This window comes from Anopheles nili, chromosome 3 (genome assembly GCF_943737925.1).
Source record: "Anopheles nili chromosome 3, idAnoNiliSN_F5_01, whole genome shotgun sequence".
NCBI classification, from domain to species: Eukaryota; Metazoa; Arthropoda; class Insecta; order Diptera; family Culicidae; genus Anopheles; species Anopheles nili.
In genome coordinates this window covers 62,398,284-62,418,605 of record NC_071292.1, presented here as the reverse complement: position 1 = coordinate 62,418,605, position 20,322 = coordinate 62,398,284, and the positions used below count along the sequence as shown (strand labels likewise).

The 20,322-nt window shown below is 50.7% G+C and overlaps 1 protein-coding gene across 1 annotated transcript; it reads left to right on the top strand.

Moving 5' to 3' along the window:
• Positions 1-126: 126 nt before the first annotated feature.
• LOC128726818 (trithorax group protein osa) lies at positions 127-19,540 on the top strand. The gene is made up of 13 exons (XM_053820647.1): positions 127-192; positions 8,627-8,848; positions 8,929-9,108; positions 9,183-14,782; positions 14,881-15,534; positions 15,724-15,777; positions 16,716-16,811; positions 16,893-16,969; positions 18,265-18,308; positions 18,373-18,502; positions 19,175-19,266; positions 19,333-19,397; positions 19,477-19,540. Exons 1-13 carry the CDS (start codon positions 127-129, stop codon positions 19,538-19,540), a joined length of 7,344 nt encoding a protein of 2,447 aa, XP_053676622.1.
• Positions 19,541-20,322: the final 782 nt, after the last annotated feature.

The following is a 20,322-nucleotide window of genomic DNA, read 5'->3' as shown; positions in this document are numbered from 1 at the left end:
GGCCCGGAAGGAGGCGATCGCCATCTTGCGCCGTCCGTCCGGTGCCGTCGTCGTCGTCCTCACCACCGTGGTCGTCGCGCGTGATCACCGATCGATTCATCGCCGCCGTCGCCATTCCGGGGTAATATGGCCACACCGCCAACCGAAGGAGAAATCAGAGTGGGTCCCGGCCATCAGGTAAACGACATCTATGTACGTACTCTCTCTCAGGGCACGATCCAGAAAGCGCGCACGTGACAAATGTGGAAACGAGGAGGAGGAACATCCCCTTCGGAAGGGGTGGATGGTGGGCAACGTTCACCCTTCTGGTTTGTTATTTATTTTTTTTTTGCATATCTCGCTAAAGAGTGGCAAGGGTGTCGTCGCCGTGAAACAATCCATAAAACACACGCCAGTTAGTAGGGTAGTTTGTTCGACGAGCGATAAAAATGGCGCTCGCGTCGGAGGGTTGGTATTTTCTGCCTCTTTTTTTCTGCTTCTTTTTGCCACAGCAGCAGGCCTGGGTATTGAGGTTTTTCCTTTGTAGCTGCGCCAAATGACGCCGAAACTAGTTTCACTTCGCCTGCAGCCCGTTGCCTAGGATGGAGTTTAATTTTATTTTATTACATCGTTTTTCGTCTTTTTTTTCTCATTCCCTTCCTTCCTCCTACCCCCCGCTCTCTCTCTCTCTCTGGTCAGGCTGTTTTGCAACTTTATTATCTTTATACCGTCTGTTTAATTTAACAGTTTCCCTTGCTCGGTTTTATGTTCAGTTTGTACAGCATTTAAGCGATTCGCGTCTGCTATCCTCGCTAGCAGCGCTTTTGCTGTGTGTGCTGCTTCTGTTTTCTTCTTTCTTGACTTGTTTTTTTTGTGTCACTCTCTGCAGTACGACGCTGGCCTCTTCTCTCTATAGCGGGGGAGATGTTTATCGTTTTATGATATCAACACCTTTTGCGTGCAGTTTTTTTGCTGTTGGTCAATCTCTCTCCCCTGCTCGCGTGCTCCGTTCAATCCTTTCATTTTGAGTATTTTTTTGTTCTTCTTTTTTGCTTCCCGTCTTCTTTATTATCAATGCTCCGTTCGGCGGCCAACCTTTTAGTTAGGCATGTCATTTTATGAGTGTGTCAAAGAAAACAAGCTTTTTATTGTGCTGATGGGTATTTTTTTTCTTCCTCTTTTGCCGTCATGCTCTTCCTCTCCTCTTCGTTTCGTTCCCTTTGTTCTTTGTCGGTGGAGAAATTTTAAAGGATGTTTTTATTTTTCACAACGTTTTTTTTCTCTCCTTTAATCTCATCCCCGTTTTTATGCTCCTCTCAAAAACGGCCGCTTATCATTCGAAAGCGATATAAATCTCTTTTCAAATAAATGGTCGGTGTCTTTGAGAGTTTCGATTTTCCATCATGTTTGCAATAGCACCGCCGACAGACCCGCGTGGCATTAAATTAGCCGCCCCATTATTCTCTCATCATTTCGTGTAATTTTCGTAATCTCAGCCGACTTTTGACGACCTCGTGAGAGGGCGCCTCATCGTCGTTCGGGCGGTGATGGGTTTTTTTGCAGAATCCATAATTAATCCCTCCAAACTCTAGACGGAAAAAGATCCACCCCTATGCGGATAAAAGATGGCGCTCTCATGGCCATCCGAGCAATTTTCCTCCCAAAACCGTAACAACAACAAAAAAACCCAACCATCCCTTCGCGGGAACTCTTCGGCGCAATAAAATCGCACAGAGGGAGGATTCCTCCCAGTGTGGGACCCAATGTCTGGGTCTCTATTTCCCTTTTTTTCCGTTTGTTGCTCCATCACCACCACGCTGGCGGTAGATGAAAGATTTTTATTTTATCGGTTTCGGTTTCGGACGCGCGCGCGATGTTCTTTCGTTTCCGGCCGACAGTTATTGGCAGGCTTTTTATTTGATGTCGTTGTTTTGTTTTGTTTTTATTTCTCCGAAATTTCGGCGGGTGGGAGGGTTGATCACGATCACGGATCACGAAATATAGGAAGAGAAAAAAAAGGGTTGCATGATATGGGGTTAGGAGTAGTGCTTTCCAAAGCAAATTGTTTTTTTTTCGGCTGTCCGTTCGGTTTTCCTTCGCATCGCCCGGTCTGGTTCCTTTTGCAGTCCGTGTCGGTGTCCGGCACCAAAACCGCACATAAGCCGCGCCGCCATAATGGTGTGGCCACCGACGCCGCTTGGGCCGCCAAATCCGTCCGCTAATGGTGCCTGTGTGTGGCGGCATTCCCTTGGCCCAAATCTTTGGACCGCCCGTTTGGAGGACCACCAAGAAGACCGGGAAGGCCAGGAGATGTACAAGCTCTGGCTCCGGTCGGAGTTTCTCGGAAAGGGAACCACTACTACTGCTGACCGGTCGCGGCAATAAAGACGAGTTTCACACGTTTAACGGTCAATAAAAAGTCATAATTTACGAACCCCCTCCAGCCACCACGGCCACCGCTTCTTGCGCTCTCTCCAACCGCACCGAGAGGATGGAAGTTAAAATTTCGCTACGCAACTAACTTGATTTTCATTCCGGGTGTTTTATTTCCTCCCGGCGGCGGTTTTTGTGTGCTTGGGTCTTTTTATTATTATTTCAGCACCCAACGAGGGGTTTTGTGTGCTTTTTCCGCCGGTTGTGTTCCCTCTTTCGGCCTCTAGCGCTCTCTCTCTCTCTTCCTTTGCTCAGCGCGATAACGCGAGAAAAAATAATTATTTTTTGTAAATCAAGTGAAAAGCGAGTAAAAGGCTTCGGTGGGTGCATCCATCTTGTGTATGTGTGTGCACGCCTGCGGATAGCTTTTCCGGCGAATAAACACACATCCCGCATCCGGGTGGAAAATTGCTGCAGATGTGCGCGTCGATGTTCCCTTTTTTTCCTGCATCGATTGCATAAATTCCTTTTGACCTTTGAGGGGTCTTTTTGTTTTTGTTAGCCTGCGCATTCTCGGTGATTGTGTTACTTTGCAAACATCCTTTCCAAACAAAGAGAGCTCACACAACAGTTGAAAAGAAAAAAAAACAACAAAAGTATGAAAAGGGAAAACATTATGTAAGCGCTTATAATTAGCAGCATAAGCACACAAGAGCGGAAGGGTCCGCGGATCAGTGTGAGTGTACCGATATCGAGTTTACCCGTCGGCGACCCGTCTACTGGCTGGGGTATCATCATTTGTGTTACATTTTCGAAATCTGACGATTATTGCTTGTTTTTTTCTTCCTTGGGAGTAGCCTACGCTACGCCGAAAATAACTGCGCGCTGGGTGGGGTTTTGTGGGCCACCTCCCTTCGGTCCCATTCCCCAAACTGTTCTCCTTCACCTCGCACGGGCTCAAGTAACCGTAGAGCGCTCGTGAAATAAAATACGAGCATGAAAAATGACCAAATATAACACTTAAGTTTCGTTTTTCTTTCAATTGGATTGCGCACTAAGAGAGTGTTGTTTTTTTTTGTCTTTCTTTTGCTCAACCCCCTTTTCCGCAACGATCTACATTTTGTTTTGTTAGTTTGTTTGTGCTTGCTTGTGCCATCGGAAACCGATGAAGAAAAAATGCGATCGTATTCGTTTTCTGCCACGTTTTGGGCGAGAAAAAAAAACGGTGTTCACGCGCAAGTTTATTCACTCGCAAGACAACGGGGTTTGGGTGCTTGTTTTTATTCTCTCCCACCCTCCTGGTTTTTTTTCGCCGTTTGTGCATAAAGTGTTTTTCGTTAATTATTAAAAACCTGACCGAAATTTACCATTTTGATTCACGATCTTCTTCCCCGGGCCCGTCGCCCGAACGAAACACCACCCACTGCCACCCGTCTGCCAGGGGGTTCATTTTCCGATCCACCGGAAACAAAAAGGGGTGGGCGAGCTTGGAAATAGGGACACACAGGGGAACGATGAGGGTGGGACAGAGTGTGAAGGAACGACGAGGAGTTTCGCTTATAACAAATGTAAATAAACAAATTTGTGTTACAACGGCCGCCGCGCGACCCGAGACCTCGAGGTATTCTGTCCGTGTGTGTATACACCATCGGGTTTCTGTTTGAAAATAATTAATGACCGTTGTTTTATGATGTTTGAAAGGATCGAAAACACAGGCCCAGGCCCCGAGCGTGAGATGATCGGATGGCCTGCCTCCGTGTGTGTGTGTGTATGAGGTTTTCTTCTGCTTTTTTCCAGTAAAGGAATGCAACAGCAGCTTCCCGAGTAGCTAAGCGCTCGAAAAGGTTGGCGGGCGTGTAAATTTTCCAATTTTATGCTCTTCTCGGCCCACATATGCACCGTCCGATGGGCTGGGCATGGTCGTAAGAACTCCCCTTTTTCGTTCTTCCCTTTCCGTGCCCTTAAGCGTGGCAGTAAATCCGATTTCCCGTACATTCACACACTCACACGAACGGCACAAAGGTTTCCTTCGCACAGTACAGCGTTACATTGCGGGCCTGATGGGGCCAGCAAATGGCGGTTATTGAGCAAAAAGGCAATAAAAATCGAACGAACCACCCTTCCCCTTTCGGAAAAGCGGGGCGTGAAGGAGGGACCGCGAGAAGCGAGAAGTGTTAACTATTCCGTTGGCACAGATTTAACGGGTAAAGCAATTGCTAGGAAACATTGTTTACTTTCCGCGCTCTCCATCACGCTTTCCTCTCTCGGGACCCACCGTAAACAGTGGGTGGTGATGGGGGGCTTTCCTATCAACCTCCCCCCCCACCCATCCACTCTCCTGATGGGCCCAACAAACGTGGCCTGCGGGTGACGCGTGTGATAGGTTAATTTCGAACGAAAGCGCACATTATTTGGGTTCTTTGTCAGCCGAACAAGCGAACCATGGGGTGTGGATCTGGAGCCGCTGATGGATGGCTTTCGATAGGTGGCTGTAAATAGGCAAATGTGGCGAGTGCTAGTTAAAATTAAGAGCAACATTAAATGCACACCCACCGGGAGCCTCTACTCTTGCTACTGTTGCTGCTCGCCTGCATTGATGCTTTGGACTCGTCACCATTAGCTACGCTAAGAACTGTTGACATTTCAACAAGCTCTCGTCCTGCTAATCGGCCTTTAAGAGCACTGTAAAATGGGCCGATATCAAAGCAAAAGAAGAAGGTGCGCTTTGTGAGCCAAGCAGCATAATCGCAGCAGTCAAATCTCGGTGGGATTTTCCTGTCAAAGAAAAACGCGCGTCGGATGTATTTTTTCTAACACACTGCGCCCTGTAATAACGCGGGTTCATCGTTGCCCTTTCACCACGGGCGCTGTGGTAATTGAGTGTAGTGAATAGACATGAAACCATCGGGCTCTATCGTCACACCAGCTCTTCATCTCTCAGGTGCCCGGAAAATGCTCATAAACCGACGCGCAAAACTCAGCAAAACGGTACACATCCTTTAGACAAATTGGCTTACGGTGTTGATTGTGTGTTTGGTCGCGCGGTGGTTACATTTTCTTTTCCCAACCCTTGTGCTCTCTCTTTCTCCCTCACGAAGAGGCCACCTTTCACCACGTACACATCCCCCCGAGACCGGCGTGTGAGGGTGAGAGTTGTGTGAGGCTTTTGTTTCCCGTTTCCCGTTCGAGTGGCTGTTCATTTTCCCTTTTTTTTACACTTCACACCCGTCGCGAGTTGCCCTTTGGGGGGGCCTTACTCGCTCCAAAACGGTTCACATGGGTAGCGTCCGAAGTGAAGAAAAAAAAACCGGGTGGTGGTGGCCAACCAACAACCACCACCACCACATGAAGAGCGTGAAGTCGGCGGCACTGCGGCCCCAAATGATGATGATCATGATGATGAGATGAGGTTTTTCCACCGCTTCCACCCCAGCGAGGCGAGACGGAACCGTTGAAAAAGGAAGCACTTGCGCTTCTCTCTTTCTTCTTCACGGTTTCTCGTGTCGGCTTCGGTGGGCGCGCCCCGTCAATCTCACCTTTGAAATCTTTCCACCTTATTATTGGCTTATTAACCATAACGAAGCGATTTGAAATTAATTACGACCGGCGAAAGAAAACTGGTAAACATATTTGATCAAGAGAGAAGAAGATGCGGGCAAGGCGAAATGGGGAGGGGTGTGTGTGTGTGTGGAGGAGGAGGAGGGTGAGGAAGGTTGGCCAGTTCGTTGGGTAGTAAGCGGTTGGGGTGCAATCGCTCGAGCGCGCTCCCTATTAGAGTGATCGTGAGGTGAATCGCGATGGCGGGCGATGGTAACGTAACGTTAACCTCTTCTCACTCACTTCACACACCCACCCACACACACACACACATACGTACGCACGCAGTTGGTTTCATCCGGTGGCATCGAGCGGAAATGGGCAGACACCCCACGAGCTCCAACAGCGTGGAAATGCGTGGAAAAGCTACGCACACACACACCATCACCGTGCGGGAAGAACATCTTCTGAATGTACGAGTAATTTGTGCTATTTTTCAAAGTGGAATACACACGCGGTATGGGAGATTTTCATTTAGCGGAAACTATCCGAGAAGAGCTCCCTGTTGGGAAGGGGTGAAAATTGAACAAAAACGAGCAAGAGGAAAAAAAAGAAGACAAAATGAGTGAGAAATGATCAATTCCAACGACTCGGGAAATGAAGCCGGGTGAGTCAGCGGGGTTGGACAGGCAGCGGGCCCTTTGGGGAAGGAAACAAGGAAATTGGATTCAATTTAAGCCTCATAACAGCCGCCGACTGTCGGAGTGCTTTGCCGGCAGCAAAGGAATCCCTTGAACTTCGGCGGTGAATGTACCCGGGTGCGGTGAAATATGCGCTTGTGGAAGCACAAATGCTGGTGAGGAAGCGAAGAAAATGAAGGAGCACGATGGGTCAGAAATAATTTTGCTGGCGCAATTACAACAACAACAAAAAATCAAATATGCAGAAATAATCATCTGATGCTCGATTCCGATTAAACGTGATAGCCCACTCATTTCCATTTCGCGTGCGTTCGATGAAAATGAGATGATGGGGAGGAAGGAAACCGATTGAAAGCGGCAAAAGCTCGCCTCCATTTTCATCGCTTCAGAACCACAAGGGGCGAAAGAATTGGTATCGTTAATGTACATTTATTGGTTCAATTTGCGATGGGCTAAAAGCGGTAACGAATAATATTATGAATCCCGTGTGCATCTTACGGTCCATTTGGGAGGGGATAGTTTCATTTCACTTAGCAACGATGGGTCGGTGGGGTGAGTGATCAAAGGGTAGTTTGTGCGTGCGAGTATGTGTGTGTTTCAATATACCGATATCATCCTCCCCGCGGTTTTGGTAGAAAGTTAGCGATTGTACAAAAGAACGAATTATGGAAAATCAATGCAATCTTCAATCGTTTTCATTTTCAACGTATCTCTGCGTATCACACACACATGATCGGCAGGCAGACAACCGATAACGAGGGATCATGATGGGCGATCCTTGACCACTGGCGAAGATCTTTCACATTTCACGAAAGTGAAATTCCACAGCGTGCCGCTTTCTGTAGTGCTCTGAGACTGAGCGTAGTTACGAACTGATCAATAATTAAATAATTACATCATTACACGCCGCAATCACGCCTCTTCATACGATTTGTTTTCCTCTCCCATCTCATCCATTACTCCCCTCACCACTCATTACTTACTTACTTAACACACTCTCTCGAACGGCGGGTCCACACCGTTGCTATATGCTTCATTTCATTGTGCATCTGACACCAGTCGAACTGGTGATTAGCAACCAACTTCATCATTTTGCCAGCCCCCATCTAAGGCCATCCATTCCTCCCTCTCTATGTCTCTAATAACCAACCCTCATCATCCCACAACACAACAACGGCGCAGTGCAGTAGCCGCTGGGTGTGTGTTTACTCTAATTTCACTAATTTGTTAATACCCGCACCCCTTCGCGTTTTTCATTCGGTGTTCCGAGGGTGGTTTGTGCCTCCTTTGCATCTATAATCCGGCTGTTTGGGCCAATGGCAGACCACATTTGGTTGGCCGTAACGTGAACAGACTGCGGCGCTTAATTTTAAAACGCAACGCGCGCACATTTCGACTTTGGCGATCTGTTTGCTGTTAATTTTCACACGTTTGCATAACTGTTATTGGCATTGAAAGTGTGGCAATGTGGGGTGGGGGGCTACCTCCACAACATCCCATTGCTTTTGCTTTCCCTGTTGAGGGAAGGAAAAAAACACATTGATCTTCGTTTCCGTCGATGGTAACGATCAGCAAGCTGGAAAGATGGAAGTCAATTGAAATTGAGTTTCACATTAGAAGCTCATTTCATTAACAGTTACACTTATTAGACAAGAGGCTCTGTTTGAGTAGTTGCTTATTTGCTTTTTACGTACGTGCGGGATGTTGCAATAACGAATGATATCCTATCGTAAAACGTGCCTCTTTTCTCATCCGTCGGTGCATTCCGAGATGCGCTTGCTCCTTGCTCTCACTTCCCAGATGTTTTAACATCGAAGATGGCTTCGTTTGTTGTAACAAAAGCGTCAAACATAATACACCCAGTTTCTGCCTAATATTTCGCACCACACACGTATCACAAACCCACTTACACCATCAGACAGCATAAAGCATCATCATTCACATCCCAAATTCCCATACGTCATAACAATACGACCATTTGCTTTAACCATCGCTCGCCTCTCTTTTTCTCTTTCTCCCTTCGAACTGGCTTACAGGCAACATTACCAGACTATCAACCGATCGAGAACTACCGCTCCGAGGACGATGAAGATCGCGACTTAGAGGATCCGAGATGGACACCCGGACTGTACATTGATAATGATTTGTTGATGTACCTGACCGCCGCTCGTTCGATATCCGCCTTTCAGGGTATGTGCGAGGAAGATGGTTGTATGGCAGCTAGTCGTGACGATACAACTATAAATGCATTTGATGTTGTAAGTATGCCGGCGATAACCAAACCAACCAATCTGTGTCCCTATCTCTAACCGTACGCACTCGGCACTTCCGTTTTCAGCTACACGACTCAGGATACGACGCCGGCAAGGCTCTAGAAGCACTGCTAAAGTGTCCCGTCACGAAGGGAATCGAGAAGAAGTGGACCGAGGAGGAAACGAAACGCTTCATCAAGGGATTGCGACAGTTTGGGAAGAATTTTTTTCGCATCCACAAAGACCTGTTACCACATCGGCCAACGGTAATGTTGATTTTACATGCATGTCTTAGTGAAAGTTGAGACTAATGTCCTTCTTTGTGGGTCCTTTCGTGCAGCCGGAACTGGTAGAGTTTTACTATCTGTGGAAGAAGACGCCGGGGGCGAACCAGAACCGGCCCCACCGGAGACGACGGGCGAGTTCGCTCAGACGGCGCAACACACGGACGAACAGTAATGCGAGCAGCACCCTGCCGAATAGTAGCGGAAGCGGCAGCGGCAGCAATAGCAACAGCAAGAAGGAACAGACCCCCGAGCGCACCGTGACGGATACGGGCTCGTCCCGACCGTCGCCGATCGGCAAGGAGGAGAACAGCTCCGTCACCGAGGACGACGTGAGCGAGTGTGACAGCGATTCGAGCGCCAACAAGGCGTCCGCAGCTGCGGCCGCGGCAGCGGCAGCCACCAGCAACGGGACCGGTGTTGGAGGCAGCGGTGGCAACAGCAGCAGCAGTAGCAGCAGCAGTAGCAGCAGCAGCAGTAGCAGCAGCAGTAGCAGTAGTAGCAGCAGCAGCAGCAGTAGCAGCAGCAGCAGTAACGGAAGTAACGGCGGCGTCGGCGGTTCCGTCGGCGTCGGAGACTTTACGACGACGGCCAGCAGCGGCGGCGTTGGCGGGGGCACGGTCACCGGCGAGGAATCTCCGTCGAGGATGCGGACCCGCCAAAAGCCAACCAAGGAAACGAATGCTACCAACGCGAAGCGACCGAAGCGCGGCGGTACGGAAACTCCGGAACAGCAGACGACCGGTGCCACCGGCGGTGGTGGTGGTGCTAGCGGTGGAAACGGTGGCGGAAGTCTGGACAGTCCGAAGACACCCAGCAAAACGACGGGAGGGAGTAGCAATAGTACCGGTGGGAGTGGTGGTGGCGGAAGTGGCACCACCGGTGGTAGCAGCTCCTCAAATGCCACCGGCCAGGCAGATGGTGGTGCCGGTGGAGGAGGGAAACATTCCTCTTCGGGTGGGAAAGGGAAAGGCTCCTCTTCCGTCTCTTCCGGGTCGGGCAAGACGGAGACGACACCCAGCAAGGGCAAGAAGCGTGCGAACGAGCTGGAAGTGGATGGTGCCGATGATGGTAAGGATGGACAGAAGCGAAAGCGCTCCGATAGTCCTGCGGAAAGTCTCACAACGGACAGCCGGCCTGGGTCGGTGTTGGATGAGATCGAATCGAACAGTGAAGCGGCCACGGAAACAAGCATCGGCACCAGAACGACTGGTACGCCAACACCCGTGCACGATCGTTTGCAAGGAAGCACGAATGCAACCGGTGGCGTTGGTGCAGGAGCCGATGGTAACTCTACCGGTGGTGGTAAGGACGATGAGAAGGATCCATTGTCACTGGGGCCACCACACGCGGCCGAACCGATGGTCACGGAATCGAACGAAAACAGCAGTAGCAGCAGCAATGCGACTTCCTCGACGGCTGCGAAATCCTCCGGTGGTTCCGAAGACAAGGACGATGATTCAAACGCTGGTGCCACAGGAGCAGTTGTGGCTTCAGCGGTAGCGACAGTTCCAACGCCAGCCGATGCAGCCAAGCTGCCCGAAACGGAAGACATTACGCCGCCGTCAACGGCGGCACCAACTCCGGTTTCAACGCCAGCTCCACCAACTGCGGCTGGAGCGATAGCAACGGCTGATGGTTCCGATTCCCACCAGGCGCCTCCATCGGCGGAGGAGTCAGTAACGGCCAATGGCACCAACGGTGGGGTTGGACCGCCGGTAGATGTTAAAGCATGTGTGAATTCCCTCGGCGGTGGTTCGGTGCCTCCGTCGAACGAGCAGGAGATGGCTACGAAGCTGGCCAACATGAAACAGGAAGCTCCTGGTTCTGGTCCTGCATCAGCAGTGGCCGGTGGTGGAGCAGCCGGTACACCATCTTCGATGGACTTCAACTCGAAGGATGTTTTCATCAAGAAGGAACCGAACGATGAGTCGGCAGCTGGTGCAGCCGCTGGAGCTGTAGCTTCCGGTGGAGCTGGAGAACGGCCAGGTTCGGGAAGTGGTGCACCGGCTTCGGCAGCGACAGTTGGTGGTGCCAGTGAGCCGCAGGATTTGAAGTTAAAGATCGAGGTGAAATCGGAAGCGAAACTCATGCCTGTCGGTAGCGGTGCAGGAGGAAACGATTCTGCAAATCAGAGCGGCGGGGCCGCTCCGGGTTCCGACATGAAGTACGATCCGGAGAACCTTGTGATGAAACCTTCGCCCTATGAGCCACACATCAAGTACGGCGGAAGTGGCCATCCTGGGCTGGATGATAGCATGAAGTACGGTGGCGAGCACAAGTACGGACCATTGCCCCATCACCAAGGTCCACCGGGATTGCCACCAGGAGTGGAACCACCGGGAATGAAGTATGGTCCTCCTGGTGGGCTACAGGACGAACCACTTGAGTATGATATGAAGCGCTACCCAGCGCATGGTCCTCCGCCACCACCATCGGATGGTGGAGCACCGCTTCCGTTGAAACTCGGAGCACCGGGACCTCCGCCGGGTGTGCCAGGTGAACCACCGAACATGGGAGCTGGCGGTCCTCTACCACCGGGAGCTCCGGGTCACATGAAGCTCTCGCAGTACCCACAGGACTTGACAGGGTTGAATCTGAAGTATCCGCCTCCGGACGAACGCGCAAAGTTCGCTCCTTCGCCAGCTTCAGACAGTGGCAGTGGCAGCGGAGTTCCACCGCCACCACCCACCATCGGCGGTCCATTACCGCTCATCCCGAAGAGTCACTATCCAGACCCGGCGCAATTGAGCATGCTGCGGCAGCACTACGAGCACCACACGTTCAAGTACGATCCGATGGCGGCCGTAAAGTACGGACCTCCGGGTATGCCACCTTTCGGATTGCCACCCGGTCAACCTGGTCACCACCATCCGCATCATCCGCTCGCTGGTTCGCTGCCCGGTCAGCCACAATCACAACCGCAAGATCTGAAGTACCTTCCACCGGAGGCCACCGGGATGGGGCCACTAAAATACCCGCCATCGTCTTCAGCGGGTGACGCATCAACACCGCCCAGCAGTGGTGGGCTCAAAAACAACAGTTTCTCGGCGGACAACCTCATCAAGAGTAGTTCCTCGAGCAGTGGCAACGGCAACAACGATTCGTCAAATCCACTGGATGTGTCGGTGTCGACCAGATTGGCCGTTACGCCGAATCAGGACAGTCAAGGAAGCAGCAGCAGTTCACAACCGACACCTCTGCATGGTGGTGGCAGTGGAAGCAGTATCGCTTCACCTCAGTCTGGTGGACCTCCGCCGGCGTTACCACCACACAGTGCCGCTTCCTATCCGCCCCCGCACGGACCATTGCCACCGGGTCATCCGGGACATATCGTGAATCCGGGTTTGATGCCTACTGGAATGCTTGGTGCTGGTCCCAACTCTTCACCGGTTCCACCAACGTCCCAGCCGAGTGGTGTACATCCTCCACCGATGGGTGGCCATCCGCTAGGTGGACCACCGTTGGCTCATCCCGGATCGGCACCACCTCCACAGCTGTTACCAACCCCGCCCGGTGCGGCCGGTCCGTATCAACCGAGCAATATGCACCGTGGAGGACCTCCGCCATTACCGCCAACATCTGTTCCAAATTCGGCCGCGATGGTAGTGTCCTCAGCACCTCCAACCTCCGCGACTGCTTCTTCCTCGTCGTCATCCTCCGTCTCGTCGGTGACGTCGCATTCACCCGCACCGATGCGATCTGCGGCCGATAATGGGCCGATGGGATTGCAACCGATGCATCATCATCGGTCGGATCGTGATCGGGATCTAGTGCGGCCACCACCTGGTGCAAATGACATGCAACCGACACGGGCCTCGCCGATCAATTCGTTGCTGCAGGGCGTTCCGCCACCACATGGTATCCTCACGCATCCACTACCGTTGCATTTGGGCCACCCGGGAATGCAGCTTCCTCCGCATCATCCAGCCGCACACCTGGCCGGACCGTTGGGACACGCCGGGTTGCTTCCTCCTGCGCTGGCGCACGGCGCTGGAATTCCATTGCTGGGAGGACCGACTCCTTCGGCCCTCGGAAGTCTGATGGAAGTGGCGGGAGCCGGTCGGAGATCACCTTCCTCTGGACCCGGAAGTCTCGCGCCTCATCCACACCTTCCGCCAACGTCGATGCACCAGTCGGTGAGCTCGCTGGCGCAGTCCCCGTCCACCCCGACTGGACCCGGTGGCGGACCACCGACGTCATCATCCGGATTGAGTCGCGCCAGTCCCAACGTACCACCCGGTGGTCCGGGTACACCCGGAGGTTATCCGGGTCCGGGGCATCACCATCGTTCCAGCTCTCCCGCCAATTCGAATAGTTCCGGCCTAAGCCGTGCCAGTCCCATGCACCTCAGCCATCATCCGTCGACACCGGGTGGAGGAGGAGGAGGAAGCGGTGGTTCATCGGCGGCCGCCGCCGCTGCAGCTGCTGCTTCGGCGGAACGTGACCGGCAGATTATGCGCCAGCAAAGCCCGCACATGACACCTCCACCGCCATCTTCGTCCGCACCGTCGGCCGCGCTCATTTCGAGCCCGCTGAGCAAAATGTACGGTGGACCCTCGGGCCAGAGGTCACCTCCACCATCACACCCGTTCCGACCCGGTGCATCCCCACCGGTCATTCGACACCCGCAGATGCCTCTACCTCTACCAATGACGGGCCCGATGGCTGGCATTCCCGGTTCCGTTATGCACGCCTCGCAGCCATACCCGCTGATGCACCCGTCGCTGTTCAACCCGCACCATCACAATCCCTTCTATGCGCCGTACCCGTATGGGCCGGCTTATGGGCCTGGCTTTTCGTATATGAAACCCGGTGGCTCTCCGCTCGACAATCCGATGCTGCATGGGCACCCAACGGCCATACCACCTCCTCGACCGGAAGATGCACCCGGTGCGGGCGGGCCGGGTGGTGGCATTCACGGGAATGCTGGCGAGAAGTCAAAGTCATCCGGAGGCAGTGGCAGCAAATCGCAACAGCCACAAACCTCGTCCTCTTCGACGTCATCCTCGGGTTCGTCGCTTTCTGGGTCGGGTGGAAATGATCGATCGAAGCAGTCTTCTGCGTCTGGCGGAAATGGAGGACCTGGTGGTGGCGCTGGTGGACATTCGAACTCGTCGAGCCAAAGTGGTTCCTCGGGTGGTGGTCCTCCCGGTAGTGGAGGACCCGGTGGTCCGGGTCGAGGTGGACCATCACCTAGTGCTGGTGGTCCGGGAATGGTCGGTATGCCGGGAGGACCTCCCGCGGGTCACCCACTCAGTGGGAGCCCATTCCATCCGGCGGGTGTTCCACCGCACCACCACTCCCCATACGGTCCACCGCAACCACACAATCCGTTTATCGAAAATCAGCTGCCACCGGTGGGTGGAGGCAAACCGACGAGTCACATGGATGCGTTGCGAGCACATGCTCACGCAGCATCCGTTGCAGGCCATGGTCCACCTCCGGGACACCATCCGCATCATCATCCTGGACATGGACCACCAGGGCCACCGCCCGGGCATCATCCGGCACATCCGAGTGAACCGGTCCACATCGAAACGCTTGACATCGATCCGGATCCGGAACCGCCTTCGCCTGTCCATGACATGAACCGTGGGCCAAGCCCCGAAGCCAAACCCGACGACACCGAGTGCCATCGATCACAGTCGGCTATGTAAGTAGCTTCTTTTCCACCAAGGCGATGTGGAGGCGATCAGCAAACTCATTGTGGTGTGCTTGTGTTTCTATGGTTAATCTTTCGGTTCTTTTTAGCTTCGTTCGACGTTGCGATCGTGGTGATTACAACTCCTGTACCCGGACGGATCTCGAGTTTAAGCCAACACCCGACTCCAAGCTCGCCCGTAAGCGAGAGGAACGTGACCGAAAGTTGGCGGAAAAGGAGCGCGAGCGGAAAGCGCAGCAAGCGGTACAGGCACAACATCAACACCAGCAGCAGCAACAACAGCAGCAACAGTCGCATCATCCGTCAATGCCACCACATCCGCATCAACCTCCGCCGTCACACCCGCATCATCAACCACATCCGAGTGTAGCGGCACATCAGCAAGCAGTTGCAGCAGCCCAAGCGCAACATCAAGCAGCTGCGGCATCGGCGGCAGCAGCAGCAGCGGCTGCCGCCCAGCAACACCATCATCAACAGCAACAGGCCGCTCAGCATCAAGCACAGCAGCAGGCGCAACAACAGGCCCAACAACAAGCGCAGCAGCAAGCCGGCAAACCGGGCGGTGGTGGTGGTCCAGGTGGACCGGGACCGGGTGGGCCTCCGGGTGGACCTCCACCACCTGGTCATCACCCAGGACATCCGTCTCCGGGTCAGCAATCGATGAAACCGGATATCAAACCGTACCCAGACACTCCGGCGTTACGGCAGCTGTCCGAGTACGCTCGGCCACATGTTGGCTTCAGGTATGTGTGTCTAGGATGTCGTTTGCGTACTCGGAGGTTGTGTTTTCTCTCCAGCCTAGAGTACTTTAAGCCCCAAGAAACAGAAAAAATGTCTTCCACAAGACTTATCAATCAATTCTTCGAATATTTGTTCATATATTTTTTTCTCTTTTTCTTGAACATGCGCACTTGTTCCGGTTGGATTTGTAGTCCCGTGGAGACGATGGTTCCGCCACCATACCATCCACTTTACAATAGAGAAAGGTAAAATATAACAAATAATTGTTTTAAAACTATCTGTTTGATGCTTTCCATTAAACACCGGTGATATTAAACTTTGGGAACTTTATTGTTCCCTATTTCCGTCCGTTCATGACTATTATAGATAACTAATTTCATACATCATATATCATGCATTAGAATAACAGACATAATAGCTGTTAATCCTCATTATCATCCATTTCATTTCAATATACCACACATATCTGTCAAACAATTTACCCGTATTTGCATAATATTCACGTTCAATCGTTATTCAACTGGTGTTCATCGAATTGGCTATTGTTGTTGGCTTCTTTTTTTTAATTGTGAACAATGCATCAACGTGTTTTTCCATTTCCAACTGGCTCGTCCATACTTTTTTGAAAGTAGATTGTAGCAGTAATTTTTAAGCATTTAATCAGGTCAAGCTCAAAATTCAATATCATTTGTTATGCACGATCGCTGCAGGGAAAAATACACACGCATATGCTCCTAATTACATTGGCTTTCGAAAATAGGGTTGAGTGAAGTTTCAATTAAAAAATAATAATGTCATCTCGCCACGTCTTGCAGTGTATATTTAAGATGCTTACACTTAAATTGTCTTTATGATTAAATTTCTTTCATGCTCAATCATTAATCTATTGTGTGCATTTAACCAAACTAACTATGGCTTCCGGCATCAATCATAAAAATAATCATTTCCCATCGCAAAATCTTCATAATTAAATGAACACAAAACCAGCGCCAAACGCGAACGATGTTTCAAGTTTAACGTTGGTTTCTTTTTCATTTTTCATAACCAATTGTTGCCACCCTTTCGAGCCGTGTGCGAGTGTTGTGTGTATTTATATATTTATTCTGCCGTTATCTACATTGCCTGGTGCTTTCGTTCATAGAATGATATTGATCAATTTTTGCGAAATTTCTCCGATTAACAGGGACATCTTTTTTAGGGAATTCGAGGACCTCAAGAACCAGCAAGCCATGGGCCCGACCCGATTGGACCCGCACTGGATGGAGTACTATCGCATGAGGTAGGTGTCTCTTGCGTGAGTTGTTTGCTCATCTTAAGTGGCCATACTAACGTGCTTCGTTTACACCTTCTCCTATTTTAGAGGGATGCATCCATCACAGTTCCCGGCGCTCTACGGAAATCCTGCTGCAATCGCCCAACTCGAACGGGAACGAATAGGTAACGTATCGATCGTGTGACACGAACCACGAGACGCGGTCAGAGGGTGGGTTTGGTGCTGAAAATGGGGCTTTTATCGGTTGATTTTCTCATTTTCACCATGTTCACCAGTCCCACCCCCGGACCGTCTTGTCGTTGCCGTCGTCATCGTTGCTTGCTAACGTTCGTTAACAACCATTCCCCGTCGTTTCTTTATTTCGTCACATTTCTTACGTTTTCTTTCTTTCTTGTGTTTCTCTTTTCTCTTCTCCCCAACTCCCTTCCGTATCCGTGCCGGATGTGTGTGTCCGGGTGTGTACACGAAAACCCATTTTCCGATTGTGAACCCCCGACTCCGAACGAACGGCTCGCGTCTACTGGGGTGTGCGTTTCCGTTGAACTTGCGCGATCGCTATCGTCCGGTGATGATCAACCTCTGTATGACGATCAACTGCGCGATGGATGGATTGCATGCCATTTGCAATGATTTATCGCTACCAACCTGACCTGATCTTCCTGCTATCCCGTTCCTCTACTTCATCGATGGTCCTGTACCCGCGGACTCTCGTGTTCAAATCTATCTGCATTTTTGCATTAACATATATATATGTAACCTCAAACACACACACACACATACGCCTAAACACACCCACTCATCGCGATCACTATGCGATTATACCAAAACCTACCAATCAAACGAAACCCCCGAACATGTGATGCCAATGCCGATCGACACTGCGGCCACTGCCAACACCACTGCCACCGTGCGAACCGAATCTTTAACCTGCCTGCCTGCATTAATGCGATGGGGTATAATCTGGATAACTCCGCCGAACCCCACCATACATAAAACATACGAACATAAACCGTCCCGCTATATGCCGCTACTTGGTGCATGGGCTGCGTGCGAATTTTTCACCGTTGCCTCTCTTTCTTTTTCCTCTCTCTGTATCCTTAATTTTGGTCTGTTGACGGATGGCTCGCGTACTTATTGCTGCACGGCCGGACGGTCTACACCACGCAAACACGCGCTCACGCTGTCGGTGCAATGATTGATTGGCCACCGACCACCTTTTTCTGATGCGCTTTTGAATGCGAATTGGCCCGATGGAACTGAAACTGCCCGCCATATCATCTACCGCCTATCGACGATGATGCGCGCTCTGTGCGTTCTCAAATGCCGCTAAATGCCAACGGAAAAACGAACGAACGTTAAACGTACAAACAAAAACCGTTCGCATAATGCACATTAAACCAACGTGAACAATGGAACGAACGAACGAACCAATTCCAAAAAACCAATGATCGACACACAGGCATGCCACCGCATCCTGTTGGGCTGGATCCATCCGATCCGATGGTACGTATCAGCATCGATTCGTCAATCATGTTTTATGTTGTTGGTTTCTGTTCACTTGTTACAGTTACGCTTGGCTGGTGAATATCACGCACACTCCCATACGCATTTGCACTTGCATTCGCAACAGCAGCAAGACTCGGCGGCAGCGGCGGCGGCGGCAGCGGCAGCGGCGGCAGCTGGTTTTCAACTACCACGTGAGTTTGTATTGCAAAAACGCACACACACACATCCACCCACACATCGTCACACACAGTCCAACAAATCAGCATAAGTCCATGACCATCATGTTCCCTTATTCCTTCGCGACGTAAAGGATGTGCATCAAATCCTTGAAACGATCATCATTCGCGATTGTTCATACTTGCGTTGCGCATCAATCCATCCCCGCCGCATCGTCCAGTTCATACTCTCATTCGCTCATGTACTGCTAGATCCTTGATCTTAAGGTGGGGGAGGGGGGGGGGCGTCCTAGAATCCGTCGATCGTTCGTGGTTGGTTGTTCGTGATCCTTCGGATTAGGTTGTGTGGTAACGTACAGTGAAAACCATTCGCCTTGTCGTGGGGTTCCGGGTTGTATTCGTGTTCATACAGAAATCGCATCCTCTCCTACGACTACTTCACTCTCTGTTCATTTTGTGGACCTTTCATTTGTAATATCAGTTTACGGAGTGATGCTTCATCCACTCTGGCACCTGTTGACAATCATTTCAATTCAATCTATTTATTCTTTTCATTGCTCCACGTCATCTCGTTTCTCGTTCATAGTAGCATTTCGTACATCATATCATACCCTTTTTCACGTTTGGAAATTTTCTCTGCTCTTTTCATATTCCTGTTTCGGATGACATTTTGGGACACACGTGCAGCCAACGTTCCCCCATATCCGCGACCGAATGTTTTAATGCCAAGGGATCCCCATTCGGAGGTGCTTTTGCGTATGTCCTATGATCCACTACAGGTAAGTCAGCAGTTACAGCATTTGAAGATGGTGAAGTTATATTAATGACGCCTTTTCTTCCACCAGGCCGCTGAATTCCAACGACAAAGTGCATTAGACAGGGCCCATTCGCTGCATGAGCAGTACCTGAGGTGATTATCGCGGATTCTCTTGTTTATTTCATTCATGGATTAATTTTTTATTGATTGAACAATGATTTGTTTGTTTTAGGCAACACGAACGTGAGATGAAAGTGCGAGCGCTTGAAGAAGCAGCACGAGGTGGCAAACATTAGATTCCTGCTGAAAGAGGAGAAGAGGGATCCTTGCGTGAAACGCGCATGTTTTTCACCACCGAGCCGGGTTTTGACAACTCTTCGACAAACGCAAACAACACCACGGTACCTTTGGCAGCGTAAAGTTAGGCAAAACTTCCTACGCCCCTTCCTGTTTTCTTCCCAATTTGACCAAAAAACGAAATGTTAAAACGCTAGATCGATACAAACTATATACATATATACATATATACAGGCGTATATCTATGTATCTATATAGAGATAAACATATATTTGTCGATGATGGAGATGTGCGATGAGAAAAGCACGACACGATAGTGTGAGCAAAAACTGTCCATGGTTCAGGACGTGATTGTACTGCCATGGTGCGACTCCGCGTAAGCGAGAGGGCGCGCTGTGTTTGCGGTTAACTGGTAGACTTAATTTAAACTTTTTTCATCTTTTGATTAGATTACTACTATGATTCGTCACTAATTAAGCTAGCCAACTAGTTCGAACCTGCGGCAACTGCAGGTGCAGCTAGAAGAGATCCTCTTTTGACGATGTAAATATATATTAAAAATCGGTACATACATTTAGGTTCGCATTTTACAACTATGTCCCATTTTATCGATTAACTTTAGTGACTAGCTTAGCGTGCACAACGGCTGCATTAGTTTTCGTTGTCTCTTCTGTTATTAACGAAACGTTGTCGCTTGCTCGATGTTACTGTGAAAGGGATAATTTGATCATTCAAATGATTCGTTTAGGGTAGTTCGGTAACGAAACGTGCGGTAGTTTCG